Source organism: Notamacropus eugenii, chromosome 2, assembly GCF_028372415.1.
Source record: "Notamacropus eugenii isolate mMacEug1 chromosome 2, mMacEug1.pri_v2, whole genome shotgun sequence".
In the NCBI taxonomy this organism is placed as follows: Eukaryota; Metazoa; Chordata; class Mammalia; order Diprotodontia; family Macropodidae; genus Notamacropus; species Notamacropus eugenii.
In genome coordinates this window covers 62,991,305-63,017,409 of record NC_092873.1, presented here as the reverse complement: position 1 = coordinate 63,017,409, position 26,105 = coordinate 62,991,305, and the positions used below count along the sequence as shown (strand labels likewise).

The window sequence follows — 26,105 nt, the reverse complement described above, 5'->3', positions numbered from 1 at the left end:
TGGAAGAAACGTTCCAGTGTGGCCAGAAGCACAAGCAATAGAAAGAATATTGCCTCGTGGAGCCCAAGGACCTGGGTTCAAATCTCAGCTCTTATATTTATTCTCTGCATGAAACTGGCAAGTCACTAACTTCTCTGGGGTAAAATGGGGTTGGAGGTCAGACCTAGATGGCCTTGGAGGTCAGTTCTAGCTCACATTCTAGGATCCCATGCTGGTGTAGACTAAACCCTTCATTTGCAAATAGTAGCAGTGAGGCATAGTAGTGGGAGGGCTGGTTTTGGACTTAGGCGACTCTGGGTTTCAAATCCTACATTTGACCACTTTGTCCAGTTGTTGTTCGGTTGTGTCTGACTCTTCATGACTCTCTTTGGGGTTTTTATGGCAAAGATATTGGAATGATTTGCCATTTCCTTCTCCAACTCATTTGACAGATGAGGAAACTGAGGCAAACAGGGTGAAGTGACTTGCCCAGGGTCTGAGGCTGGATTTGAACTTGGGAAGAGGAGTCTCCTTGACCCCAAGCCCAGTACTCTATGCAATGTGGTGCTGTCTGGCTGTCCTTCTACTCATGAATTCCTTGGCCAGCTTACTGAACTTTGAAAGCTTTTTCTTCCACATTCCTTCCAGATTAGGAGGATCTAGGGTGACAGCATCAGTGACAAACCTTGTTCTTTTCTAGGTCAATGTCACAGCCCTGTGACAGTGAAGACAATTCTAGGGAAGGTTCTCGCCCCAGGACGGGTTCTGGCTGGGTTCTCCAGGGCTATGCTGAGGTTTGTATTAGTGGAAAGAGCTCTGATGGATAATTTCAGCAGCCAGGGTGTGTCTGCCAAGTGTTTGGTGGTGGATGCAAAATTCTGACCTCCCGCAGGGATGAGTGAAACAGTTTCCACCTCTTCTTCACATAATTTTTGTAATACTCATCATCATCACAATCATCATAGTTGTGGTTGTTAAAACATGAAGAAAAGGAAGCCCACAGACTGACTGCCACCCCTGCGGTCACACACAGGCTAAGGTTGGGATCTGAACCCAGGTTCTCTGACCTCCCAATCAGAGCTCCTTCCATCATAATGCTCTAGTTCCCTTGCATACAATATGGTAACAGTGGGAAGATCACTGAATTTGGAGGCAAAGGGGCTGGGTTCAAATTCTGGCTCTTCTACTGACCCCTGTACAATCTTGGGCAAGTCAGTTCCCTGATGTGGACCTCAGTTTCCTCATTTGTAAAATGAAGGTTAAGATTAGACAGAACTGTAAACTTCCAGTTTTAAATACAAGAGATCCTATGATCCATTAGGAACATGAAGAAAATGACCTCAGAGAGGTTTACAGTCTAGGTCAAGGTCAGAGATCTGACTCTTAGTAGGGACTTTGGCCACTATAGCATCGCTACTGCTCAGAGGCATACATGTCAAGAGAATGGGTACATTCCTTACCTGTCAGGGGTCAGGTCCTTCTCCTTTTTACCTTTTTTCCCCTTTCTTCCTCTCTGAGAACAAAATATAAATAATTATCTCACCATTTAGGAGAAATACATAAGCATAGATAGCTGCAGAAATCAGCTGTACACAGCATGTTCCAAAAATAACTTGGCAGGAAAAATGAATTCACTAAGGGTTGAAGCTCCCTGTTTCTTAGTCTTCTCTGGACTTAAAAAAAATCCCATGGGTCTAATGGGAAGATGGCTGATGTATATTTAGTATTTTAAGGGCAAGCCCCCACCTTCCTCCTGACCCCCTTTGTAGCTCACATTAACACAATACACTGTGGTTAGTATACACTTGTGAGTAGTCAGAATCAGCATTACTATCTTCACTTTATAGAGGAGGGAAACTGAGGCTGAGTTGAACATCTTCTCTAAGGTAACAAACCTAGTAACTGGAAGAAGAGAGTTGAATCCAGGTCTTTTAACATCAAATCCTGTGCTCTTTTCTTTTAAAAGTGTTATTCATATCTTTTATTTTTATATTATCCAATTTAACACTCCTCCCCACTCCACACACACCTCCCAGAGAACAATGGACTTATAACAAAGATTTAAAAAAGAGAAAAAAAGTGTTTCTCAAACCTATCTGATCCATGAACCAAGTCGGACATTATATTTAGTGTTCCATATTCAGTCTCCCACTTTAATGATGCCCAAGTTCTCTCCACAGCAAAGAGATCTCATATATCTTCCATCCCCTCTTTTCTTCTGCTTACAAATATACTTGTGTCTTTCCTGTCTTACAAATACCATCTTGCTTTGGGCTGTGAAGCTTCTATCCTAGCTTCCTTTTCCTTTCATCTAGATTTGCTTTCTAAGTGCTTTATAAGTGACAGAAAGGAGGGTGTGCTTAAGGACAAGTGCCAGTTACTGGAGGCAGCTGCCACAATGTGGATGAGGAGGGAGATAGTAAACCAAGTGATGTTGGAGACAGCTGCTTAACCTTTCCGAACCCCAGGTTCTAACCAGCTGAGCAGGGATGGACCTGGAGTGGTGGAGGAAAGTCCCCACCAGGAATGACCTATACTGATGAAATCACAGGACCAGGACCAAAAAAGAAAAGGGAGAAGCCAGGTAAGGGGCCAAGCAAGAGTGGAGAGGCAGGCATGGATGGGAGATACAGAGGAAGACTCAAGGACACTTCTGAGGATTTGAGACTGACTGACCAGGAGGGTGGGGGGTTATCAAAGTGAAGGGAGGGGAAGTTTTGGGAGGAAGGTGATGAGTTCAATGTTGGGCATGAATGTGAGGAGCTGGGAGGCATCCAGGGGGAGGGATCCCACAGGGAATAGAATGAAGTGAACTCAGACTAATTAAATGATTGAGGTTGTAACAGCATCTTAGAAAGGAGAATAAATGCAAGCACGTTCTTGCCAAGACAACACAGGAGAATGTGGTGAAGAATGCATAATTTCAGCTTGTTGTCAGCATGGTCTGGGCTCAGATTCCACCTTTGACACTTATTAGGCTCCTGACCCTGGGCAAATAATTGAATTTCTCTGAGCCTCAGTTTCTCCAACTGTAAAATGAGGGAGTTAGACTACATGGTCTCCAAGGTCCCTAGAAGCTTTAAAACTACCACCCATTGACCCAGAAAAAATGGGGTCAGGATCATAGAAGGAACAAACGTACTTTTGAACTGCATTTGAGGTTAAAAAAACCCAAAAGACACTGATTAAATGTGTGACTTCTGTTTTAAAGCCTGATACAGACAGTCCTAGCTAAGACTCCTGGGAAACCTTGGTGTGGGGCAAATTTAGACATGGCAGTGCTTTGTTAATTTACAGTTTGAGAGACAACCACCTTGGATTAAAGGCTTTGCACTATCTACCATCTCACTATGACTTCAGGAGGTGAAGTCAAGAATCCCTCCATTGTCATGATTTCCTGTCCACGAGGAGAAGGAGAGAATTAGAGGATCATTATTTTGAATTATCCTCCTCTCCCCTCCCTCTGTGTGTCAGTCTCTCTGTCTGGTTCTCTCCCTCTCCTTTTCCCCAATTTGGCAAGCAATCCTGGATGCTTCCACTCTACTCAAAACCATCATCCAAGTCCAAAGTCATGGTCAATAAATACTCTTTGGTTTTCTCATCAAAATGTATTGCTTCCTAGGCAATAAAGGAATAGAATTAGAAAACTCTTTCAATGAACAATACCAAATTTTTAAAAAGTCTTATTTGATTTACTTTGAGTACTCTGAACATTAGCCTCTATTTCTATTTAAAAATTAAAGGGAATCATCCAATAAGTAAGTCAGAGTGATTCATTGGACTTAATTGTCTCTAAGATCCCTGTCAGCTGGAGACTTGGGAGCCTTCAAGCTAAATGCAGATTTTTTTTAATCTGTAGTTTACCAAGTATAGGGTACACATATTAGGGTTAGGAGTCACGCAACAAGAAATTAGAATGCAAATTAACTTTCTTGGGGATGTATGGGGTAGCTTTTCCTGTAACGCTATTATCTAACTTTTAAATAACTTGCTCATTGTGACATAAAATAATGAGGAAGAGATGACCCTGCCACCAGCAGGATTACATTTTGTCCTTCGTTTCTTGACTATGTACATGTCTTAACATAGGACAGCAAATGATCTTTTGGGGGTGTTTCATTAATGAGAAAAAAAAATATCTTTTCAGCATAAAAAATCAACACAACCTGTAATCAATTATTGAACAGAAGGTAGCTTCCTTCCAGCATTTTCCCCCAGAAAACTAACTGATAGATGTAAAATTGTAGGTATATTTTTTCACATCAACATATGTGGTTCTATAACTAACATCAACATTTCTGGGAAATCTGGCTGGAAAAGATATGAGAGAATTGGAAAACGTCTGGTAGATGGATTTGTCTGCATGCTTTCTTTTAAGTACTTAAATAGAGTTCAAAGGCAAGCCCTTTCTGAAAGTTGATGACTTTACTAATTTAAGTGGATGACAGTTTAACATTTATGGGTGACTATGAATGATAATAAACTCTGTGCTCTTTGAGAGGGCAAGTCAGCAGTTGAACTTGCTGCATTTCGCAAACATTGATTGGACATGGAAATTTATGTTTATCCATTTCCTAGACTTATGTCACTGAGGAGGGCCAGAGTGTAAAGCACTTTGGGCGTTACCCAGAGAGAGAATTATTAGCTCTTTCTTCTTCTTATGTTCTTAACTTCAGTTAGATGGATGTCTGGATCAAGGAGTAACCTTAGTAGTAGGGTCTTACTAGATATCAAACAACAGCACCAGAATTAGGTTTGCTCAAACATTTGCCCCAAATGGAGAGAGAGGGTCCTTTTTATTGGTTAACTGGAGTTGGTACCGCTTCTGCCATTGTGAGATAAAGCACATCGTCCCAGAATCTAGTAGCCTTTAATAGATGTTTACTGAGTGAATGAATGAACGAATCAATGTAGGTATGGATGAATGAATTCTAGTTGGACCACAAGGCTGCCATGGTTCAGACTCTCCTATGGTTTCATCATGAAACTAGAGTGTCCTGGGCTGAATCTCTAATTTGCTTAACAGTGTCTATCTACCTAACTGAGGAGAACATTACTAAGTTCTCTGATGGAGAGACAACTAATTCCTGAGGGATTTTCTTTCCTCTTTCACTGATTTGTGAGTTTCCAGTTTTTGTCATATCCAGTATTTAATGAAAATAAAAGCCACCCTCCTTTTTCTAACTTTGCTTTTTTTTCCCTCTGCACTATATTATATTGGGCTCATTCCAAAAGATGGAAAGTTTCTTTGGAAAACTGCATATTATTTTAATGTATATTAGTGCAATATGAACATTAGAATGATATAGCAATGCCCATTGAATATGATGCAATTCTAAACTAATATTATTTTAAATTAAATGATATTATTTAAAAATACATTTTAGTGTAATCACCTTAACATGTATATAGTCTATATGGTATTTAGAATTTACTCATCTTGTAGGATTATTCTGAATTGTACAAGAAAGGCTTATTTAAACCCTGAGCTTTTTAATTTTATTTCCAAAACTGTGTCACAATGAGAGATGCTGGTAAGAATCTGTATTATAATGAGTGATGCTGGTGTATATATAATATGAGGAATGCTGTATTATAATGAGTGATCACTGGGAGTTTGAAAGGTCTTGCAGACAAAGCACTATGTGGGAAGCCAATCAAGCCATCCAATTAACAGGGGTTGATTGTGATTGTCTCTACCATCCAAATGCCAATGGTTCAGGCATCTATGGAAGGCTTTTCGGCCATGAAAAGGCAGTTTCTGCCCCAGAGTTACCTCTTGTTCTTTGGCACATGCAACAAAAATTCCATGCTTGCCATCTTTATCATAAGGAGGATGAAATGGAAGTTTATAGAGCAGGTTGCCCACCTCTGTTCTAGAGTCTGGAAGTCTAAGAAGTTAAACCTTATGAAAAAACAGGCCATTTAAATAATGCAAGTTAAGTATGATCGAAGCTGAGTGAAACACATACACATATGCACACACATGCGCACACCCACACACATACACAGTGTCCCAAAAGCCTTAGTGCAACTTTTAGGCTTAAACCTGAATTTCCAGGTATAGTAGCTGTGATTTTGGTCACTTGACCTGCCTACCTCAATTTCCCCCTCTGTAAAATGGGGTTAATGATACAATAATAGCCCCTACTTTCCAGGGTTCATGAGGATAATGGGATAATATTTGCTTTGTAAGCCTTCAGGCTCTGCAGGAGAAGAGCAGGACCTAGAGGCAGGAAGGCTCCTGTTCACGAATTCAGACACTTCTTAGCTGGGTGACCTTGGACAAGTCACTTAACCTTGTTTGCCTCAGTTTCCTCATCTGTCAAATGAGGAAATGGCAAACCGCTCCAGTGTCTGCCAATAAAGCCTCAGACGGGGTCAGGGTGAGCCAGACACAACTGAACAACAAATTATTGTTGGAGTTGTCCTTATCTGGTAGTTGGTGTTAGAGGAACTGGGGAGATATAAGGAACTTGACCAGAGATTAGTGTGATGAATGAGAGATCTGCTGGTGATTGCTGCCAGTTCCCCAGGGAGCAACAGGTTTATCAGGTGGAAATAGGTGGGATAAAAAGTCAGAGGATCACTTGTTGAAGGAAAGAGGTCTCTGAGACCATCTAGCCGAACTCTTCATTTTACTGATGTGGAAACTGAGGCCCACAGAAGGGAGTGTGCCAAGGAGGAGAGCTTTCTAGGGTTAATACTTTTGTCTTTTAATGAAGAAACATATTTGAGACATTTTACCATAAACAGATGGTTTTCTTATTTCTTTCCAGGAAGTCTAATTTCAAAGCCGTTTATGCACTTTATGGTATTTACATCTAAGCTGCCCCATAAAATGGAATTTTGAAAAAGTATATATGTCAAGAGTGTTTCCTGATGCAGTGGAACGACTGTTTTCCAGAGTCTTGGCAAAGAAATGCTGGATTTTGTCTCCCTTCTGACTCTAAACACTGCACAGTATAACTTCCTCCCTACAAATGCTCCATGTTGGCTTTATCCCTTCTATGTGCGCTCTTGAGCTCGCGCACACACACACACACACACACACACACACACACACACACACACAGGATACGGAAACATACACGTCTGTTGCCTGCATCTTGAAGGCTGGGATTACTTCACTTTTGTCTTTGTATGACCTGATGCCAGTAGGTGCTTAAGCAATGCTTGTTGATTGATACCTAACATCTCTCATGACAGAAGGTGAGCTCCTGGAGGGAAGACCTGGCTTCATTTTTGTTTTCCTATTCCCAGTAACCAGTAACCAATGCCTTGCACATGGTAAGAATTTGTGTGTGTGTGTGTGTTCATCCTTCGTTGCTGAAGAAGACCATGCCATCAGACAAAGAATGATATAACTTGCACTTGACTTTGTTTTGAGTGAGGGAGGGCTGTGCAGGTCACCAGCCTCACTTCTCCTCCAGAGCCATCTGAATCCAGTGACCAGATATTCATCAGGATGACTGGAGATGACCCAGGATGAGGCAGTTGGGGTTAAGTGACTTGCCCAAGGTCACACAGCTAGTGAGTGTCAAGTGTCTAAGGTGACATCTGAACTCAGGTCCTCCTGAGTGCTGCACTGGTGCTCTATCCACTGTACCACCTAGCTGCCCCTTGGTGAGAATTTAAGAACTACTTATTGATGAATCGATGAGCACATGTGAACTCCACAACAGAACATAAGTAGGGATGGTTTCATTTTTGCTGTTGGGTCCCCAGCTCCTAATCCGGTGTTGGCACACAAGTAGGTACCTGATGGATGAAGGTGGATTAACTGGCCAATTGCCAGCCTGTGGGCAATTTTGCCCTCAAATCTTTAGCTTTGCTTTCCAGAAGGAAAGTATTTTCACATACAAGGATCAGGGTCCTTAACAAGTGTAACAATATCTCCTAAGTCAACTGAATACAGGATTCAGGGGCTGGTCTGTAATAGATTTTGTAAAACCTGAGTTTCCTTCAAATACACTGCAGAGATGCTTAACCTGGGGTCTGTGAACTTAGTTTCTTTTTAATATTTTGATAACTATTCCAATATAATTGGCTTCACTGTTAATCCTTTGTCTTAATTTATGCATCTAAAACATTATGTCGGGGTGTCCCCAGGCTTCACAGAATGCTGAAGTGGTCTGGCACTTCAAAAATGTGAGGAACTCCTAGAATACAGTGGAAAGGCCTCCTCCAGCAGGCTGAAGGGAGTGGTGGCTGATGACTAACGTTTCAGTCAGCTCAAGGTGACTTCACATTGTCCTGGTAACTCTCCATCTTATTGATCCCAAGATCTCTAAGTGAATATATATGTACCATTGTATAAGGGAGATGGCTCCCTCAGGCCTGTTACAGCAGCCACTGCCTGATATCTGACACCCTCCCATCCAAATTTGCACAGGCACCAATGAAGGGTAGAGGATTTATGCTGGCAAATTTCACGAGCGATCCCTGGCTCACCCCTGCTTTCATTTCCTATGCACTAAAATAAAAATAACAATAATACAATATTTATGTAGCACTTCCTGTGTGCCAGGCATTGTGCTAAATGCTTTAATAATTAATATGTCATTTGATACTCACAACCACTTGGGAGGTAGGTGCTATTATTATCCTCATTTTGCAGATGAGGAAACTGAGGCAAACAGAGAAAAAATGATTTTCCCAGGGTAGCACAGTTATATCTGAGACCAGATTTGAACTCAGGTCTTCCTGACTCCAGGCCCAGTGCTCTATCCTCTGAACCACCCAGCTTCCCTAGTCACCTAATCCTGTGAATCTTCCTTCTGGATGTTTCTTGTTCATTTTTCCCATCTCCATTCTTACTCCACCCACCCCAGTTTAGGTTTCTATCATTCAATGCCCAGATTACAGCTACTGCCTCCCATGTGGAATGCCATCCCTCCTTTCTCCTCTGCCCTGATGCTTCTAATTATACACCATTAGCTTGCATGCCATGTTTCTGGATCACCCTCATTTGCCTGCAAAACTTGAATATCTCCTCACTGTACTGAATACTGGTTAAGGGAGCCAAAATATCGGTTCTTTCTATTGTGGTAAGGAGGAAAGAACCATGATTCTGGAATCAGAGGGACTGGGTTCAAATCCCACTTTTCATGATGACTACTTGTACTAACTTGGGCAAGTCACTGACCTATCCCTGGCTATGTCAAAGTGACGGATTGGAGAAGGGAGCCCCTTGGGTTTCTTCCAGTCCTAAAGGAGGACACACAACAACATGACTGTATGATACCCTATGATACTAAGTCATGTCACCTTGGGTCTCAGTTTCCTCCTCTGTAACTTGAGACAAGATGGTCTGCCTGCTCTAATCCTTTGGTCTTAAAGACCAATAAGTGCATGTCCATCTGGTAGGATTGCAGTAGATATGAAGAGGCTATATGGTAGGGTGGTCGATAAGGTCCCTTCCGGATCTGAGATTCTCTCACTTTGTGTTTAAACTCTTCTGCCCAGGAGGAGGACTCCATGATTCGGCTTCAAACCCATTCAATGGTGGCAGTAGGCAGAGCACGAGGCCCCAAGTCAGGAAGATTCATCTTCCAGAGCTCAAATCTGGCCTCAGACACTTCCTTAGCTATGTGAGCTTGGGCAAGTCACTTAACCCTGTTTACCTCAGTTACCTCGTCTCTAAAATAATCTGGAGAAGGAAATGCAAACCATTACAGAATCTCTGCCAAGAAAACCCTAAATGGGAGTCACGGAGAGTGGAATATGACTGAAAAATGACTGAACATCCCCACCCTCACTCTCCACCCCCACTCCCTCCCCACCATCACTATCACCACCATCACTACCACCAGTACCCCCACCTCCTCCAACAATGCGAGCTTATTTTTTCTGCTGCCTCACATGCACTGTTGTGTTCTGATCAGGCCAGGTTCTTTGCTGTCCAGAAGACACAATGAGTTCATTTCTAAGCTGGGCTGCATTCTCTCATTCTCTTCTCCCCCACTCTCATGCCCTCCCCATCCTCCCAGGGCCAGCTCTGACCACTTCTGTCCTCCCAAATCTCCCCTTCGCTGAACGCTGTGGGTACTGTAATCAACCAGACAATTGAGTCCTGATTTTAAATGGTCTAAAGCATTTGCATAACTTGCTGGGAGGAAGAGAGATTATTTGAAGGGGGTGGGGGGGGGGGTGTCAGGGAAGGTCTCCTAATGGTTTGGAAACATAATTTTTATTCTCTACTTTCTCTTTCTCTTTTTTTCTCTCAGTTTATTGCTGTTAAAGGATTCATACCCATGGAAAAATACATGAAAAAAAGGTAGATATGTAGTAAATGAGGAGGGAAAGTGACTCCTATTTAGAAAACGAGAATGATTCTGAGCAGTGTAATCAGCAAATCTGTTTTATGTGCCAGGCATGGTGCTGAGAGATGGGGCTGCCAGCTCAAGAATGAAACAAGCCTTCCTTCAAGGTAGAGGCAGTGTGGTGCAGTAGTTAGAATCACAAAGACCAGAGTTCAAATCCTGCCTTGAACACTTCCTTACCTCCCTAGGCCTCGATTTCTGTATCAATAAAAGGACTTCTAAGGTCCCTTCTAGCTCTATGGTCTAGAATCCTATGAAGTCACTTCACCAACCTGTACTCCAATTTTCTCATCTGTAAAATGGATCAATTGGATTTGGTGGCCTTGAAAGTCCCTTCCAGTTCTAAAGTGATGATTCTCCTGTGACCTGCCATTCTGCTAACTGTAGAGGCTGAATACATGTCTTAGAGGATGACAAATGATCCCACAAATAGTCTAGTGACCCAAGAGGATATAATTTCTTCTAAAGAATGAAGCTTGCATTCATTCTTTGGATCTTTGTTGCTGGAACATAGGTTGGCCTAGATGGCTCCTTTCATCCTTCCCACTCTTGGCCCATAACCTTATCATTCTAGACTTGTTCTGCTTAGTCCCAGAGGAGGAGAAATGGGTAGAAGCTGCCAAGAGGTAGACTGAGGACTGATGTAAGGAAGAACTTCCCTGATTGATAGAATTTCCCCCTAATTTTCACAAATTCCCATTCCTGGAGATTTATACCAAAGGCTGGATATGATAAGGGACTGTGGTTTCCGGATGACCTAGAGACCTTGAACATCCTTCCCACTATGAAATTCTGAATAATATGGAGTAAGATCAATTTAATAATTTTTCAAAGTTAAGGAGAATGAGTCATAAAGCAAAGCAGATATTCATCCATGATACCTGAGTAAATATTCCACTGCAAAAGAGAAGGTTATCTATCAAACTGGGGGCATGAAGCACCATTTTGTCTGCCAGGTTCCCTTAAATGTGGTCCAGTATATTTCACAATTGCTGGTGACAAGTTCTATCTGAGCTTTTGGAAGCTAGATTTACAAAAAAGATGACTTATTGCTTTCTTATTTTTATTAGGATGCAATGATGAATCTTCCTGCCTAAAGATCAGTAGTCAGATGCTCATATGGTTATTGGCTGTGTTCTCCTTTGCCTCTATATGCATTTTTAATTAAACCTAATGGGATTAGGGAAGCTGGAGAATAAATGAAATAAATTAAGCCTTGCTCAATAAAATGCAGTAATATCGCTGTCTTTCCTAACCAAGAAAACACGATTATAGATTTTGAGCAGAAAAGGACCTCATAGACTCCCAACACTCTTACTTGACAGATGAGGACAATGAGGTTTAGAGTATTTATGTGATTTGCCCAAGGCCACGCAGCCAGAAACTTCACAAACCAGAGACCTTGAGCTGAAATGGACCTTGGAGACTACAGAGTCCAATCTTCACATTTTACAGTGAAGGAAACCGAAGCACAGGACAGACAAGTGATTTGTCCAACTTAACACATAAGTAAAACACAGAGTCAGGATTTGAACTCAGATAATTTCTAGTATTTAGAGCTAGCAAGTGCCTAAGAAATCATCAAGCCTTCTATCCCTCTCCTCATTTTACATAGGGGGAAACAGAGGCCCACCAAAGTAAACTGACTTGTCCTAATAAGTATCAGAGCAAGGATTTGAACTCAGGCCTTATACTTCCCAGGACAGCATTCTCTCCTTGGTACTGAGCAGACCTCTTCGACAGAAGTTTCAGTGACAGAAGAAGGTATAAATGGCCCCCAGGCCTGGGACCCCTCAAAGCAGAGAGCATGGATGAGGAGGGGGAATAAGAACCTTGAAGTACTTTTCCAGTACAACCTTCCCTCAAAAGCATTCTAGCATCACTAGGCCACTAGAGTAGATTACATGGTGTGATTTCAGGGGCTCCTTTATCTCCTACCACCCATATTTCTTTTTCTCTGCTGAAGAGTAAAGGGGGAAAAACCTTTTCCTCCACAACTGAAGAGAACAAACAAAGTGTCCACATTAGCTGAGGATACAGATATAAAGCCCAGATGTGCTTTAGCTAAAAGCTAGCTGATCAGCCAATAGAAGACTCCTCAGGTCCTAGAGGCCTGGGATAGAGGAAGGGGTGAAAAAAGCATGAAGATGGAGGGAGGTGCTTTACAGGAGAGGGAGAAGGCAGGGGGAAAGGGAGGGGAAGCTGTGACTAGAGGGGAGAGCTGACAAAATGCTGACTTCACAATTCTGCTTACGAATGGCCTGGTTCACCTTGACTTTGGGACCAGACCAGTGAAAGCTCTGGAATGGAGAAGGACTGGTTGAACAAGATTTCTTTTGCTTGTTCTTCAAATGACTCTTGATAAATGTCACTGTACTTAGAATCATGGAATTGTAGAAACCAGTCCTGGAACATATGAATAAAAATGCTTTTCAAATGTAATTTGAAATGTTTTTCTTTGGTTTTAAGGCAAACAAACAAAGAAAGTGATAGACAGGCTTTATGCTGTGTCCCATCTCTTCTGCTGGGTGGGTCTAGGGTTCTCCAAACCACTGACCTCTGAGCTCAAAAGCGGAATCCCATTTTACGGTGGACTGGATCAATTCAAACCTCACCTTTCTTTCCTTTTTCTTCTTTGCTTTTCTTGGGACTTCCTTTTCTCTGTCCACAGCTAGTTTTAGATTCTTCAGTTCCTGTCTCATCAGCTCATCCACCTAGGTGGAGACATATTGACAAATCAGCGTACGGCAATTTAGAGTGGTGTGGACAATTCTGATGAATGATTCTGTGTCCAATAGTTATTAACAGGATCAACAATCTTTATGGGTAATTTTCAATATGCAGGGTTGGACGATCATAGCTCTAGACATGGAAGGGACCTTGGAGGAGTCTGTTTAGTTAAAGCCTTGCCTTTGACAGCCATGGAAACTAAGGCATAGAGTGGTTAAATAACTTAATTAACTTGGACACAGATGAGTCATCACAGACAGTATTTGAATCCAGATTTTCTGGTGTCAGTCAGAGCCATACTACATCAGAAGTACTTTAAACATTTTTGAATGATGTTTGCATGTACTGAGCCTGGAGATCCTGATGAACTTTTTAAAATACCTGAGGTGTCTGTTAATTATTAAAAAAAAAAAAGATATTATTGTTGTTAATAACAACATACCTGAACTCTGATCTCTGATTCCAGTTCTTTCCTCTTCTCCTCCTTGATCATCTCTGGGTCATAATCCTGTAGGAAATTCCAGGACTCATCTTTGTCCCTCCAGACTCCTATACCACAGCAGGACAAAGAAAGCGAAAATCAGAAATGCTGCCTATTTTCTCTCAAATAACTGCTAGCCTTTATATGGTACTTCATGATTTATAAAACACTTTATAAATACCTCATTTATTCCTTACAACAACACTGGGAGGCTTGTACTGTTAACAAAGGTGAATGGGAGAAGTGTTGGGTCATAAGATCGAACTAAGACTTCCTACTCCATGATCCAACAACTGCTGAGACAGAGGATGATAGAGTTGTTTACTGACAAATTGATTCAGCTGAAAGTTCAACATATTTTGGTTAAGGACCTGTTATGTGCCAGATACAGTGGTAGACAATGGGGAGTGAAAAAAAGCCCTCTTGAATGAGACACAGATAATTTTTCCTTCTAAAAACCGCTCCTTCCCCCCCCCCCAAAAAAACCAAGGGGACTCAGAAGAAGGCCCATCATTCAGGTTCTGACAAGCAGTTGAGTACATAGTCCTCTGAAGTGGACCATCTCTACACAGAGGTCATCTAGTTGATCCCTATTTTACAGATGAGGAAACTGAGACCAAAAAAGGTTAAATGGGAAAGGTCAAACAGGTAGTAATTAGTAGGGCCAAGATTCAAACCCAGGTCTGCCTTTCCCAATGCTCTCAGTCTCTAGTGCCTTCTAGACAAAATTTTCTTGTATTCATTTTGAATAATCTTTTTTTTTTGATTGTTTTGTTATGCCCAAGAGAACATTAGCTTCTGGAGGGAAGTAATTGTTTTGATTTTGTTGTTACAAACCTGGTGCCTCACAGAGTACCTGGGACATGGAGTAGAACCATGATTACATCAGGCTAGGGAACTCCTGGTGAGAAAAGACCCTCTACCAAAGTAGTACGGGCACTTAATCATCATTTGACCATCTCTGAGAATTGCCTAGGGCACTCAGAGGTTAAAAGCCTTGGAAGAAGGTGCTGGGGTTTAGTAGACAGAGCAGTTGACTTGGAGTCAGGAAGATGAGTTCTAATTCTGACTCAGACACTTGATAGCTGTGTGACCCTGGGAAACCACTGAACCTCTCTGTGACTGCCTATAAAATAAGGGGGTTGGATTTGGTGTCCTCTAAGTACTCAGCTCTCCTGGGTCACACAGCCAGTTTGTGACAGGGTCAGGATCTGAGCCTATGCCTTCTGACTTTAAATCTAGGTATTTCCACTGTTCCAGGCTGTCTCTCATAACCTGAAACTGAAAATTCAAATTATTTTCAGAGTGCCACCATCTAACCCAGGGTCCCATGGCCATGAAACTTCTAGAACAGCTTGTCGCCCACAACCTTTAAGAGACATATGCCAGAGATGGTATAGAAGAAAGGGCTCTGGATTTTGTGTTAGAGGTCCTGGGAGTTAATCATGGTTCTGCAAGTCATACTCCTTGTAATGTAACCTCTGTGGGCCTTAGTTTCCTTATCTGAAAAATGAGAGGATTGGGCCAGATGACCTGTGAGGTCCTGAGATCCTTCCTGCTCTATGCTCTTGAGATCCCATTTGGCATGTTAGGGGACATCCATAAAAAAGAGGCAGATGGAATGGTGACCTAGAGCAGGATCTTCCTGCTTTCTCCAGGTGGAGGGAAGCTGTGTGGGATGGCTGCCAGATGGCCTCTGTGACCTGCTCTATTTGTCTTTGTCCATCTCTATGGCTTCAATTAGCCCTAATGAAATAAAGGAATGTAAACTATAGAGAAGGGTAAACAAACTTGGCTCAGCTCAGGGTGGCTAGATTACCATACAGCTCGGCATAATCTCTGCCGTGAATAAGGGGCTCCCTGAGGACCTGAATCTCTCAATAAGGCTGAGTAGGAGGTGTGGATGTGGCCACCCACCAAAGGATAATGACCTTCAAGCCATTTTGGAAGCACAGATTTGGCAACCTTTGCTGTAGGTAGAATATTACAATACAGCTCCAATGAATGTGGTCAGCAATCCGAGAAAAGGAAGAGGAATAGGAGAAAAAGGAAGAGGAGAAAGGTAGAAGAAGAGGAGGGAAGGACATTCTGAAAACTGAGTGTATGGTTGGGGAATCTTTACAGGAGAAAGTTCAATATTCCAGAAAAACCTAGGGGGTTACCAACTGGAAGAAGGGGGATTCCAGAGCAAAGGAGGAGCTGGGCAGGAAATGCTAAGTCATGATTAATCCCACTGGAAAAGAAGTTTGTGCTTTACAGAAATCAGCTTCCTAGTCAACTCTCCTGGCATACATTTCTTCTTTAAAACAAAGGATATCATACATTTCTCCAGAAACAAATTGCCCAGTGACCATCAGACCTTCTACAAGTGTTTTAATACAGATGCAAATATTCCAGCCCTACAGGGGTGAGAAAATATTTGTCCCAGCTCCTTCACTCCTTGGGCAGTGTGACCAAGCCTAGAGTCTTCTTAGAATCATGTATTTAAATGCACAAAGTAAAATACATAAGATGAGAAAGGAAATAAATTCTATTGAAATACAGTGATCAAAATATTTTTTAAAAAAGTTCACATACCCAAGGGAAGAACATTTGTCTTAGAGTCAGACTCCAGTGACTTGGGGAGTCACTTGAGATGTCCCTGAAGTCTCATTGTAAAGCTCAGTCTGAAGATATTTAAGCATGCATAAATAGCAATGAAAGCTATTTAAGCTTAATTATTAAGCTTCAGTCTCAATAAACTTTAAGCTATTAAAGCTGAAAATCACACTAAGACTTTGGGGATGCCCTGTCTAGAACACTTGGAAATAACTTTGGACACATTCCACTGTGGAAAATAAATACGCTTATAAACAGCTTAAAAACAGCTGCCATTGGATACCTCACGTAGAAAGGGATAGAGGGCATTTATATTTTCTTTTTCGTATGTGGAGTTGGCCTAATACCAACAATTCACACACATACAATAAGCCTCTTGAGGTTTCTGAAGCACTTTCCTCAAAATGGCCCAAGAAAGGAGGTAGCATGGTTATAGATGTGGAAACCAGGGTTCAGAGAGATTAAGGGACAATGTGTTCATAGTCAAGGCAGTAAGGTAACAGCTGAGACTTGAATCCAGATCACCAGGCTCCAGGTCTAATACTCTGTCCAGTATCCATGAAACTAAGTCTTCCTAGTTCCAAGGGCAGGATCTAATCCACTAAATCATATGATATAGGGGAGGTGCTGGAGGTGATGGCCACGTGGAAGGAAGATTTGGTGTTGGGAGGGATGGAGGAGACATGAGCATGTTCGTAGGTGGAAGCAAAAGAGGCAGTGGGAAGGAAGGTCGAATGTCTGAGAGGCCTGAGGGAAGTCCTGGAAAAGGAATCCAAACACAAGGAAGACAAGAGTGGAACTCAAGCATCCCCACAAACCTGGCGCAGCCCTCACTGCTGTACCCTCTGCTGCCCTTCCTCACCACTCTGGGGGTTACAGAAGAGCCTGGCTCCCAGTGGCCCTGCTGAGGAAATAGTGCTGCCTACTTAAGCCCATGGGGCTATGATAATACCTCACACATGCCCCTCCTCACCCACTGCCCCCAATATGCCCAGAGCTCTAGGGTCCAGCTAAATAAGAGCTGACTTAGGCGTGAGTAAAATCCAGGTCAGGCCCAGTTAGGATGCTAATGACACCCTAGGCTATGGACCCAGGGGCCCCAGTGCTGAGGGGCTCTGGTGGCCTTACTCTGGTGTGAGAATCCTGGAGACAGAAGATTACATGGAGGGGAGGAGATAAACACCAAGAAATTATACCCCTTAAGATAACAGGGAGCATACAATAAAGCTATAAATGAACTTTTGTCATCTCTCCATTCCGAATTTTCAAAACTTCTTTCCTAAATGGGCACTTAGCATGGCGTGCACACACAGTAGGTGCTTAATACTGATCAATGTAGCACAGAATGCTGAATTAACTATGTGCCATTGATAACTATAGAGACATAAACCACAGGTGCAGCCCCTAGCCCTACATCCATATATAATATGCATTATGCCGCCAAGATTCCTTCTAGTTCAAAATCTATGCTCCTGGAATATACTTTGTTACTTAATCATCTTCAGTCAAATCCAACTCTCTGTGCCTCCAATTGGGATTTTCTTGGCAAAGATCTTGAAGTGGTTTGCCATTTCTTTTTCCAGCTCATTTAGATGAGGAAACTGAGGTAAACAGGGTGAAATGACTTGTCCAGGGTAAAGTATCTGAGTAAAGTAAAGTATCTGAGGCCGGATTTGAACTCAGGTCTTCCTAATTCAAAGCCTGGTGCTCTATCCACTGCACCACCTAGCTACCCTGGGATCTGTATCCATGTCTATTTTCCCACCTGCTAGACCAATAATTTTATCAGTGTAGGGAGCTGCTTAGGAGGAAATCCTCTAGACATCTTCTCCTTGACTTCCCATCTCAGAGAGTTGCCTAACATCCTGAGACACTAAATGACTTGTCCAGAGTCTCATAGTCAGTCCGTGTAAGATGCAAGTCTTGAACCAAGGTCTTCCTGACTCCAAGGTGAGTTCTTTATCAACAACTCTAGGCTGTCTTTCTTGGTAATTAATAAATGTTCCTAATCTCTTAAACATGCACTAGAACGCACACACACACACACACACACACACACACACACACTCACACACTCACACGTGACCTTTGGGTAGTCCAATGGCTACAAATACTGAACTATTGTTTTTATGACAAAGGATAGGAACTAGATGCTGCCCTGTGACTATGGAGAAACTCTTTCCCAATGACGGTCAGCATCTTCCCTGAAACTTAGAGTCTCAGAGTTGCTTAGAGCATAGAAAAGTTCAGTGACTTACCCAGGGTCATAGAGTCAGTCTGTGTCAGAGGCAGGTCTGGAACCCCAGTTAATCTGGGTTCAGGGCCAGCTTTCTTAACAACTACTCCACACCTGCTCTTCTTACTCTGTGTGTGTGTGCGTGCATGTCTGTGTGTGCATCTGTACCATATCTCTCATGTACTTGCTTTTCTTGTATACATGTTATTTCCCCCAGTGGACTGGAGGCTTCTCAAGGGCAGGGAGTTACTGTTTGGACCACTAAGAACAAGTATGGGCTGGATAATCCAACTCACGAATCCTTAAATGTAGATTCTTTAGTTCCCGAGAACAGAGATGAAGAGTCATGTCAGCTTGGCGTCCAAATAAGACAAAGCTTTTGGTTGGGTTTATCAAGTCAAATAGAATTCATTTTCTTCTGTGTCTCAGCTGAATCTTTTAAGCTTTATTTTCTTAATAACATGTCTGAAATGTACACTGACTGGAATTCTGGAATATTAACTGTGCTCCTCTAGACAGAATTACAGCAATTATAAATGCCTCTTTTCATGAGTTATATCTAAATCTGTAAGTTTTTTATCTCCTTGAACTTAATTAGAACATGGGTAAATTTTTTCATATTATGTGTCGCTTGTTGCTAAAAATTGCTTTCTCTTGAACACCCTTGTCTCAGCATCACCATGGAATTTAACACAAAGAGAAACATTTGACTTAACTATTTCATGAATTCTGAATTTTTCAAAGTATGTGGAATGTATATTTACAGATATTATAACTAGGCACATGGAAGTTAATGATCAAACGAAAACCTCTATATTCACCAAAGTATTTGTGGCAGCTTTTTTCTTTTTTGTGGCAGCAAAGACTTGGAAACCAGTAGATGTCAGTAAATTAGGATATCAATAAACGATTTGTGGGCATGCTATCAGAAAACAATTTTTAAAAGAAAAAAATCTTAACCACAACATGAAAATGCTTTAAAGCGAAAAACTTTGTTTTCTTAGGAAAGTCATATATTTTCCTGCATGTATAAATTAACCAAAAGGAGGGAAAGCAACTATTTTTTTTTCACATTATAGTGAAGGGCAAATGAACAGAGACTCTTTGACAGTTTTTTTTGCTTATCAATGTTTATATTGAAAATTGATCCCTATAATTCTGCCAGTCTTCTCCAGGTTGGCAGCCCATCATACTTCATACACCAAGCAGCTACTGGCAATGTTTGCTAATTTCAATGAGAGGTAATCTAAACTGATGCTTTCTTTGGCAGCTTTTTCAGTCAAAACCCTTCTCAGGAACCTCTATGGGTTCCCTGGCACTTGCAGATTCAGAAATCAAGTTTTAACCATCATAGGATACCAGGAAGCTTGCTGTCGGGGGTCTATTTTTTTTTTAAACATAGATAATGATTGCCCAACCTTCTATTACAGCTGAGCATTTGCCCTTATCCTAATAATGTTTAAAAGTAGGTAATGGCAGTCCCACGTTTTCTTTCAGGTATGAATTTCTCTGTTCTAATCTCAAAAGGCTAAAAGAAAGGGGAGAAAGAGGAGCTTTGATTATAGGGGAAGGACCTTGAGGAAAAGGCCTTCGTTTCTTTAAATTACTGCAAGCCCGTCAAAGGATGTGACCCATGCCATGCTACACACAGAAGGGGAGACTTGACTAAGCTCATTAAAAGTGACCCCCTCCGGGGCTGCCCCAGCCTGGAATTTCCGCCTTGAAGGAGAGACGTGTTCTAGTGGCAGCATCAGAATTTTAAGCTTTCCGGGATGGGTCATTGGGCTGGCCAGCCAGTCTAAAACCACAGCATTTTCCCTTTCCTTAAAAAAATGAAACTTAAACCTCATATTTTCTCTTTTCCTGAAAATAAATTCTTTTTGTCTTATGAATCATTCCCCCCCCTCACACATTGGGTTTTAGAAAAATAACCTGCTAGCTAAACGGTTTTAATAATATAACATAAATACTAGTTATTATTTTAAATTGACCACAAGTCTACTAGAGATTTAAAATGGTTTTGAAACAACCATTACAACTTTAAAAAATTTTTTTCAAAAGAAGTCTGACTGTGGGGTACTGTCAGATTTAGAGTCAAAAGACCTGAGTTCAAATGCTGATTCTATCACTTACTGTCTGTCTTTGCTCCTCTGATCCTCAGTTTCCTCATTTGTAAAAAGATGGGCTTGGGATTGGCAGCTCCTGAAATCTTTGAAGCTAGCTCTCCTGTTCCACCTAAGTCTTCTCTTCTGTAAGCTAACTAAATCCCAGAAAACTTCACTGGCCCAAAGGTTCCTGGGGGGCAGGGACCACATCTTGCTTTCTTGTAGCCTCTGTGACTCCCATGTGTCCAATAAGAGTTCACTAAATGGGTGTTGAGTGAATGGTAGGGCTGGTCCAAGAATCCCAGGACAGTATACCAAATATGTCTTTGACAAATGTGTGAACTAGGACTCCATTTTTGTTTGACTGGATATCTCTTCAGTTCAACGGTTCTGGAGTCTGAGAACATGAACTACAATTGTATCCCAGTAAGGACTGGTGAGGAAGTGCCCCACTTCTCCCCTCCCTGCCATGGGATGGGCAGGAGTGATTGGTTGTGATCTGTGATGTAGGCAATCATTTTCACCCCAAACCCATCTGTCTTTCACACTTCCTTAGTAGTGCAGAGAACACTGCCATCCTTCCAATGCCAAGGCTCACAAGCTCCAATATCTTTGACTCAATCCTCTATAATCCAATCAGTTGCCAAATCTTGCTGTTTCTATCTCCATAGTATCTCCACTGTACTCACACAGCCTCTACATTAGCTGTGGCTCCAATCACCTCTTCCCTGGCTGACTACAATTGCCTCTTATGTGATCTCTCTGCCTCGACTTTCCCCCTCTTCCAGTTTATACCCGACAGATACCAAAGTGATTTTCCTAAAGCACAAGTCTAAGCTTGCCACTCCCCTATTCTACAACCATCAACAACCCCCTATTAACCCTAAGGCCAAATATTGTCATCTTTTTCTGATACTTTTAAAAGTATTGATTGGTTTTTGTTTTATAATGCATGTAACTATTAGTATGGTAGTTTTTATAATTTACAAATGAACAAATCTTAGATGGTGTTAGATCAAAAGAGTTTAGAACTGCTGATTTAGATTAACCCTTACATTTGACAGAGGAGGATGTTCAGACCCAAATATGTTAAGGGACCTGTTAAAAATCATAAGAGTGTAGATTTAGAGTGGTAAAGGACTTTGGAGGTCATCTAATTCTTTTTAAAGATAAGGAAACTGAGACTTAAGAAAGTGACTTACCCAAGGTCACACAGGGGCAAGGATCAAAGGTGGGTTTTATCTTGTTACAGTATTCTAAGATCATGGATTTAGTGCTGGAAGGGAATTCAGAGACTATCTAGTCCAGCCCCATTTTACAGATGAGGAAACTGAGGCTGTTGGAGGCTAAGTGACTTGTTCAGGGTCACATTGGTAATAAACATCAGAGGCAGGATTTGAACTCAGGTCCTTTGACTCCCTAGCCAGTGCCCTTCTTGTCATGCTGCTTTTACTAACTCTGAACTTGTAAGGTTGGGTTTTTGAAACCCAATAGATAGGAGAGCCAACTGTTGAACCCTAACCTTATGGTCCTGTATTGCAATTTTATTTGAATTCTTTTCCCCAAAGAAATAAAAGTCCTTTTCACAAATTCTCATGTTTAAAATCACTTGAACATAGCTTTGACATAAGGATTAAAATGCTGATCCATGGCTACCACCTTCTGGCGCCTCCAGTCCCCAGAAGCAATAACCAGATCAAAAGGGAGAGGCTGGAAGTATGAGGGCTTTTTCCATTTTCCTGGGGAGACTGTTCAGTCTTTGCTGATTTGACTTCTCTTTCCCCTGGGGGCTGTTACTTTTCATGGGCTATGAAGTCTTTTTAGTGCACACATAACGATGTTACTAGTTGGGGGTTCATTTGACCGTGTGAACATGGTAAAAAGCTGCTACTTAGAACAGAAGAAAGCAGTGTAGAAAATATGGGATGATTTTTTTTCTACCAAGATATGTTTGCTGCTTATGCAAAGGTGCTTTGTTTAGTGAAAAATATTAAAAACTGTTAAAGTTGAGGTTTCTTTCCTATAAGCATGTAGGCTTATAGGAGGCCCATCCCAAAGAGAAGGTCCCCTTGAAACATGAGTGAAGTAGAATGAGCAGCCCTGAGCCCAGTCCAGAGAGACTAGTCATCATGGGGGAAAATGTCTAGGACTATTGTTTGACAGGATGTAGAGATAGTTCTCTGGGGTGATCAATCAGCGCTACTTTGAGAATGAGCTAGGAAAACCTCACCATCCCAAACCTCACCCCTCCCTTTCCTCATTCCTGAATTCTGAGCTCTGGGGAGGAGAGTTGGCATGAACTCTGCCTTCACACAAGGTGTCTCAAGTTCTTTCCAAAAGGCTAGGCTGAGCTCTTTGCTAAGTGAAACCTGCATTTGCATGTATGGATTTATGGGGCTATGCATCTGCTATCAAGAAACATTTTTAAAAATATAATTCTCTTTCTTACTAGTAGCTGTCAATTTAAAGTACTAAGTGATGTTTTCCCAAGCCAGCTGTATTCCTAGCAATGGTAGCCTTGGAGAAAAGATTCTAGTCTTTGGTCGAATGTATAAGCATCAAGTGGGCTGATACCAGAAATTCTTTCTGCTAAAACTTCAAGCCTTTGGATCAAGCTTCTGATTCTAGTTTAAATGCATCCTTGGAGGCAATAAAAGACATTGACACCTTAGTGAATACAAAGTTTCTGAAATCAGGTTCTAAAGCTGGTGAGCGGTATCATCTGGATTCTCCAGGAGTATTATTGCTGGAGGAAAAGGGCAGAGAATGAGACTATGCCATGTCACCCAGGGCATCTGTCGCAATTTAGAACTAGCTTTGTCTCTATCTCAAGTCATAGGACCATAGATTTGGTGCTAGGTGGAGCCTTAGAAGACATCTAGCCCAATACCCTAATTTTACAGATGGGAAAACTGAGGCCCAGGGAAGCAAGACTTAGATCCAGGTCTGCCCTGTTTACTATAGTACCATGAAGCCTCCAACTTTCTTTCAGCCCAAACTTGAGTCCTCTGCTTCCAACTTCCTACCAATCCATTTGGATACATCTTCCATGAAAGGCAGATAGGTGGGACAGTAGACAGAGCATTGAGCTTGAAGTCAGGAAGAGTGAGTTCAGATCCTGCCTCAGATACTTAGCTCTATGACCCATGCTGGGTCACCCAACCTTTCTTAGCTTCAGTTTACCTCATCTGTAAAGTATTAACATAATAGCGCCTTCCTTCCAGGGTTATTTGCTTTATAAATCAGTTTCAACAGCATAGGATATTTGCCAAGAACACAAGAATAATTCGACTTTAAGAAAAGAGTTCAAAATTCACCATATATTGATGAAAACCACTGTCTGTGTGCCAGGCATTCTGCTAGGCCCTGGAGATGCAGAGACAAAAATGAACCACTTCTGCCCTTGGGAGTTTTCATGGTCAGTTTATGGGTCAGATCTATTGTACAGAGACCATAAGGATATAAAGGCATTACACAAGGAAACTGACAGTACCTTCCAGATCGGACTAAGATATGATTTCATAGCAGGAGACTTTGAAGCAAGGGTGGGCATAGGAGATGATAGTAAAAAAGACATTTGAAAACATGATTTGGAATTAAGAAAAGCAAAAAGCTAAGGGATGGTAGATTACTGAGTTGCCTCACATCTGTATGTCACGAATGAATATAAGAAGAAGCAGGTGCCAGGGTAAGCTCCAAACATCATGCAAAATTTAACGGGGCTCCATGAAGTGACTGGTTACAACAATGGGAACCACTTCAGATTCAGGAGCCTCTGCACAGTCAGATCATCAAAGAGTGAGAGCAATGTAAAGACGAAAGAACATCTAGAATTTTTACTTCTCCTATATAGTCTCCTTAGACAAGCTGTGTAGTCTAAAAATGGAAAAAGAATAAAAGGAATTCTACTGATAATTACCATTTCTTAGAGACGTTTACCCAGTTTATCACTGTCCTCTTTAAACTGTGCTCAGGACTGAACACAGTACTCTATGTAGGTCTGACTAAGCAAGCCATCACCACCCTGAACTTTTAGGAACTCAAGTAAAAGTCTTTTTGTTTAATTAAACTAATGATAATTTAATAAGCTTCCATTTATTTCTATTAAATTTTATTGTATTGGATTCGGCCCAATACTCTAACCTATCACTATGGATATTAACTCCATCACTCAGTGGGTTAATTAATCCTCCCATTTTTTGCTACAGGACATGGGAATACCTCTCAAAGGCATGACCCAGAACTCTCCATTCCCTTGAAAGCCCAAGTGTTGTACTGTGAGCCACAAATATTAAAAGACCAAAAGGAAGGCATTGGACTATGATCATATAACGTGGAAAGCACGAATAAGTTGCTATTTGCATCAGCAAAAGGAGTTTTAAAATGAATCCATTGAAATGCCAGTATTCATCAGACCAGTTAATGCAGAAAAGACCTTTGACAAGCTATCCCACCAATTCATGACAAAAACATGGAAAACTAGAGGAATAGAGAGATCTTTTTTCAGCACAACAAAATATATCCTTTTAATACTAGAAATAACAAAATGGAAACAATGAATAAATTCAGTATACAAGATAAACTCATAAACATCTGTATTATATGCTACTAATAAAAAGAACTTTTAAAAAATCCAGCTAGCTCAAAACATTTAAAAAGAAAAATTTAGGAAAAGTGGAATAATGCATTTATGCAGATTGTGGAGGGCAAACATATTTGCATCCAATAAACAAATGTTGATGAAAACCACTGTCCATGTGCCAGGAATTCTGCTAGGAATTCTGATAGGTAGAGTCAATTACAAATTTGTCAAAAATACAGTCAAGCTAAAAAGAAAACCAGTTTGAAATAAATGAAATGGATAAGAACTTAACATTTAAAATTAGATAACTTTTCTTTTTTACTATTATTTTATTTGATTTTTTCCCTCCCTTCCCCTTCTTCTCCCCTACATCCCCCCTCTCTCCCCAAGATGGCATACAATTTTATATAGGTTCTACACATACATTCCTATTAAATACATTTTCACCATAGTCATGTTGCATAGAAGAATTAAAATGAATGGAAGAAAGCATAAAACAAATCAAAATGTAATACAAAAGAAAATGATCTGTTACATTCTATGAATGAATTCCATAGTTCTTTCTCTGGATGTGGAAGGCATTTTGCTTTAAAAGACTATTGGGAATGTTTTAAGTCCTGGCATTGCAATGAAGTTCTAAGTCTATCAGAAAAAATTCTAGTACACTGTGGTGGTGCTGGGTACGAAGTTAAATTGGTTAACTTTTCCAGCAACACTTATGACCTTGGATAAAAGGATCAGTGAGTTTGTCATGACTTTAGAGCTGAGTCCTAAAGACTTATCCAAAGGGTAAAAGGACTTGATTGGAGTCATACAACTATTAAGTTTTAGATTGTCAGGATTTGAATGGTAGTCTTCTAGACTCCAAGGCCAGCACTCAATTCACTTTACCTATAAAGGTCAGTGAATATGAGCACAGTATGTTAAAAAGAAAATAAGCATATTTGTAACATTTTCTTGGGGAAAACAAGGGAAGTCCAGATTCATATAACTGCAGACCTGAGAGTTAGAAGAGACAAATCAGAGTGTTGTCCAACACATACACTAAAGGAATTGTCATGGTAACATG

General features: G+C 41.2%; 1 protein-coding gene across 2 annotated transcripts in view; it reads right to left on the bottom strand.

Moving 5' to 3' along the window:
* IQCA1 (IQ motif containing with AAA domain 1) overlaps nucleotides 1-26,105 on the bottom strand; it is a 237,585-nt gene that overhangs the window by 56,057 nt on the left and 155,423 nt on the right. For both annotated transcript variants that reach the window (XM_072640671.1, XM_072640672.1), the window contains 3 exons: nucleotides 13,477-13,583; nucleotides 12,920-13,018; nucleotides 1,440-1,492 (listed from right to left, as the gene is read on the bottom strand). In XM_072640671.1, the coding sequence (XP_072496772.1) occupies nucleotides 1,440-1,492; nucleotides 12,920-13,018; nucleotides 13,477-13,583 (259 nt within the window). The remainder of the gene's footprint in view (nucleotides 1-1,439; nucleotides 1,493-12,919; nucleotides 13,019-13,476; nucleotides 13,584-26,105) is intronic.